The sequence below is a fragment of the Nicotiana attenuata genome, unplaced genomic scaffold (genome assembly GCF_001879085.1).
Source record: "Nicotiana attenuata strain UT unplaced genomic scaffold, NIATTr2, whole genome shotgun sequence".
Lineage (NCBI taxonomy): Eukaryota > Viridiplantae > Streptophyta > Magnoliopsida > Solanales > Solanaceae > Nicotiana > Nicotiana attenuata.
This window is the reverse complement of record NW_017670332.1, coordinates 156,473-159,792: the sequence shown is the minus strand read 5'-3', so window position 1 is coordinate 159,792 and position 3,320 is coordinate 156,473. Positions and strand designations below refer to the sequence as shown.

General features: G+C 33.7%; 1 protein-coding gene across 1 annotated transcript; it reads left to right on the top strand.

Annotated features, from left to right (window-relative positions):
• Positions 1-2,082: 2,082 nt before the first annotated feature.
• On the top strand, positions 2,083-2,583 carry LOC109237979. The gene is made up of 2 exons (XM_019404397.1): positions 2,083-2,265; positions 2,350-2,583. The coding sequence occupies exons 1-2, from the start codon at positions 2,083-2,085 to the stop codon at positions 2,581-2,583; spliced, it is 417 nt and encodes a 138-aa protein (XP_019259942.1).
• The last annotated feature ends 737 nt before the right edge of the window (positions 2,584-3,320 follow it).

Genomic DNA, 3,320 nt, shown 5'->3' with positions numbered 1-3,320 from the left:
AATGGTCCTTAAGTTTGACTTGCTAGTTAAAAAGTTATAGACAGGAAGTCCTTAACTTATACTTCAAATTTGAAAACGTAAGGACTTCTGTCCTTAACTTTCATTTAAAAGGTTAAAAGTTAAGGACAGGAAGTCCTTAACTTATAGATTCAAGTTTAAAACTTAAGGACTGTATGTCCTTAACTTTGAGTTTTATGTTCAAAACTTAAGGACAACGGTCCTTAAGTTTGATTTGCTGGTTAAAAAGTTAAGGAAGTCCTTAACTTATATTTCTAAGCTGAAAACTTAAGGACTCTTGTCCTTAACTTTGATTTTAAAGATTAAAAGTTAAGGACAGGAAGTCCTTAACTTATAGCTTCAATTTTAAAACTTAAGGACTGTATGTCCTTAACTTTGAGTTTTAAGTTTAAAACTTAAGGACAACGGTCCTTAAGTTTGACTTGATGGCTAAAAAGTTATGAANAACAAAAAGAATCCCCAACTACGATATTAAGAGAAAATGCTTCTTGGATGAAATAAAAGTGGGATCAATATTTGACAAAAAGAAGAGTATAATTAACTGTTTTTTGAATATAGCAATTAAAGGACAGTTTGAATTCAAGGTTGTTAGATCAAGCTCAACAAGATATTCGTTGAAATGCAATGATAATAGGTGTGGGTGGTGTGTGCGTGCTTTCAGAGTTAAAGATTCAACACTGTTCAAGATAGTAAAGATTGAGAAAAATCATGACAGCTCAGTTAACACTATGAAAGCTGATTAAAGGCATGCAACTTCAAAGTTGATTAGTGATTATATTATTGACAATCTTCGAGACCCAAGGTTTGAAGTTACACCAGCTTTTGTCATGGCAGAAATGCAAAAACTGCATGGACTAGACATTGGGTATCACAAGGCGTGACGTGTTATTCAATGTGCTTCAGCTTTAATAAGAGGGACTCCTAAAGAGAATTATGAATTATTTTCTTCATACTTGTATATGATGAGAAGTAAAAACCCGGGAACATATACTAACATAAAGATAGACGATAACAACAGGTAAACAATCAAAAAATAGATTATTAGTCTATTTTATAAACTTTAGGACATGCTGTCTTTAACTTTGATGTGTGCAGTCAAAAAGTTAAGGACACTTGGTCCTTAACTTAGAGTTGCAAGTTAAAAAATTAAGGACATGGTGTCCTTAACTTTTGAACTTGTAACTCTAAGTTCAGGACTCCATGTCCTTAACTTTTAAGCTCGTAACTCTAAGTTAATGACCGCATGTCCTTAACTTTTGAACTTGTAACTCTAAGTTAAGGACTACATGTCCTTAACTTTTGAACTTGTAACTCTAAGTTAAGGACCAAGTATCCTTAACTTTTGAGCTTGTTAGTCTAACTTCAGGACTACCTGTCCTTAACTTTTGGGCTTGTAACCTGAAGTTTAGGACTACCTGTCCTTAACTTTTGACCTTGTTAGTCTAAATTAAGGATTACATGTCCTTAACTTCTGTTAACCTTCTGTTATATTGTATTTTCAGGTTTCTTTATATGTTTTATGCATATGGATCATCAATAACTGGCTGGAATAATTGTAGACTAGTGATTGCTGTTGATGCAACTTTTTTGAAGTCAAAATTTCATGGTGTTTTAATGATTTCAGTTTCAAAGGATGCAAATAACCAAATTTTTCCACTAGCCTTTGGAATTGCAGAATCTGAAAATAACAATTCCTATGAGTGGTACTTTAGTGAGCTTCGCAATGCAATTGGGAGCCGTGAGAATTTAATTTTTTTATCAGACAGGCATCAATCTGTTGCATATGGCATTGCAAAGATATATCCTGAAAGCCACCATGGGATTTGTATCTATTATTTGGAGCAGAACCTAAAACGAAGGAAGGTGAAAAGTGAGGTCATAAAACTTTTCCAAAGTGCTGCAAGAGTATACAGACGCAAAGAATTTGATCTATACATGTCAGATATAGCAAAATTAGATAAGAAGATTTATGACTACTTGATGGAAGAACCACCGGAAAGGTGGGCACGTTCTTGTAGTCCACGATGAAGATATGACATGCTCACAACAAAAATATTCGAGTCAATGAATTCTGTGCTATTAGAAGCAAGGGAGATGCCTATATTAAGAATGATGAATTTCATCCAAGTGAAGCTACAACGTTGGTTTTATGAAAGAAGAAATGAAGCAGAAGAAACTTTTTATGACGTTTCTTGTTGGGTAGAAGAGGAATTGAAGAAAAAGATAGATTTAGCATTTACTTTGAATGTAAGTATCATGTTCTTTGTTTAGCTTATTATTTTAATGATAATTTAACATAGTGTACTAACTTATAATTTTTCAACATTGAAGGTCTACGTTGTTGATTCATGGCGTTCTAGAGTTGAGGAAGAAGGAATTACTTTCTTGGTGGACTTAAACAAAAGAACATGTGATTGTTTTCAGTTTCAATTTGATGAATTACCATGCATACATGAAATTGCAGCTATCGAGAAGAGAAACATCAAGAAGTATAACTTTTGCTCGCACTGGTACTTAAAGGCTGATGAAAGACAAATACATCCTGTAGGACATACTGATTCTTAGATTGTACCATAGATTGTTAAGTCATAAATTATTAAACCTCCAGATTTCAAAGTACCACCAGGTAGAAGGCAGAGAAAAGGCATATTCCAGCTACCGAGTCATCAAAAATAACATTCAAATGTGGTCGTTGCAGAAGAATTGGCCATAATAGAACAACTTGTATATATTCTCCGACAGTCCATCCATTTTCAAGGAAGCATAGAGAATAGTAGATATATCCACTTATGTTTATCTACTCTTTGAAGTTTTTGCTATAAATTGGATTCATTTAGATTGTTTTTATTTGAGAATATGTCCTGAATTTTAAAAGTTTCTTTTGCGCTTACGTGTTTTTTGTTTCTTTTGAGTTCCAAGTTCAAAAGTTAAGGACAAGCAGTCCTTAACTTAGAGTTCCAAGTTCAAAAGTTAAGGACACTTGGTCCTGAACTTCAAGTTTCAAGTTCAAAAGTTAAGGACACTTGGTCCTTAACTTTGAATTCCAAGTTCAAAAGTTAAGGACACTTGGTCCTTAACTTTGAGTTCCAAGTTCAAAAGTTAAGGACAGATGGTCCTGAACTTAGACTAACAAGTTAAAAAGTTAAGGACAATTGGTCCTGAACTTCGATTTCCAAGTTCAAAAGTTAAGGACAATTGGTCCTGAACTTCGATTTCCAAGTCCACATCTACGATTGTCACCCCACACATATGGTGTCAAAATCAATTGATTATCACCACACCAAAACTCATCTGTAGCATCT

Excerpts from the sequence above, each read along its gene's own strand:
- LOC109237979 (XM_019404397.1), top strand. The coding sequence starts at position 2,083 with ATGAATTCTGTGCTATTAGAAGCAAGGGAGATGCCTATATTAAGAATG. Across the intron at positions 2,266-2,349 it reads ATTTAGCATTTACTTTGAAT|GTCTACGTTGTTGATTCATG; the intron begins GTAAGTATCATG and ends TCAACATTGAAG.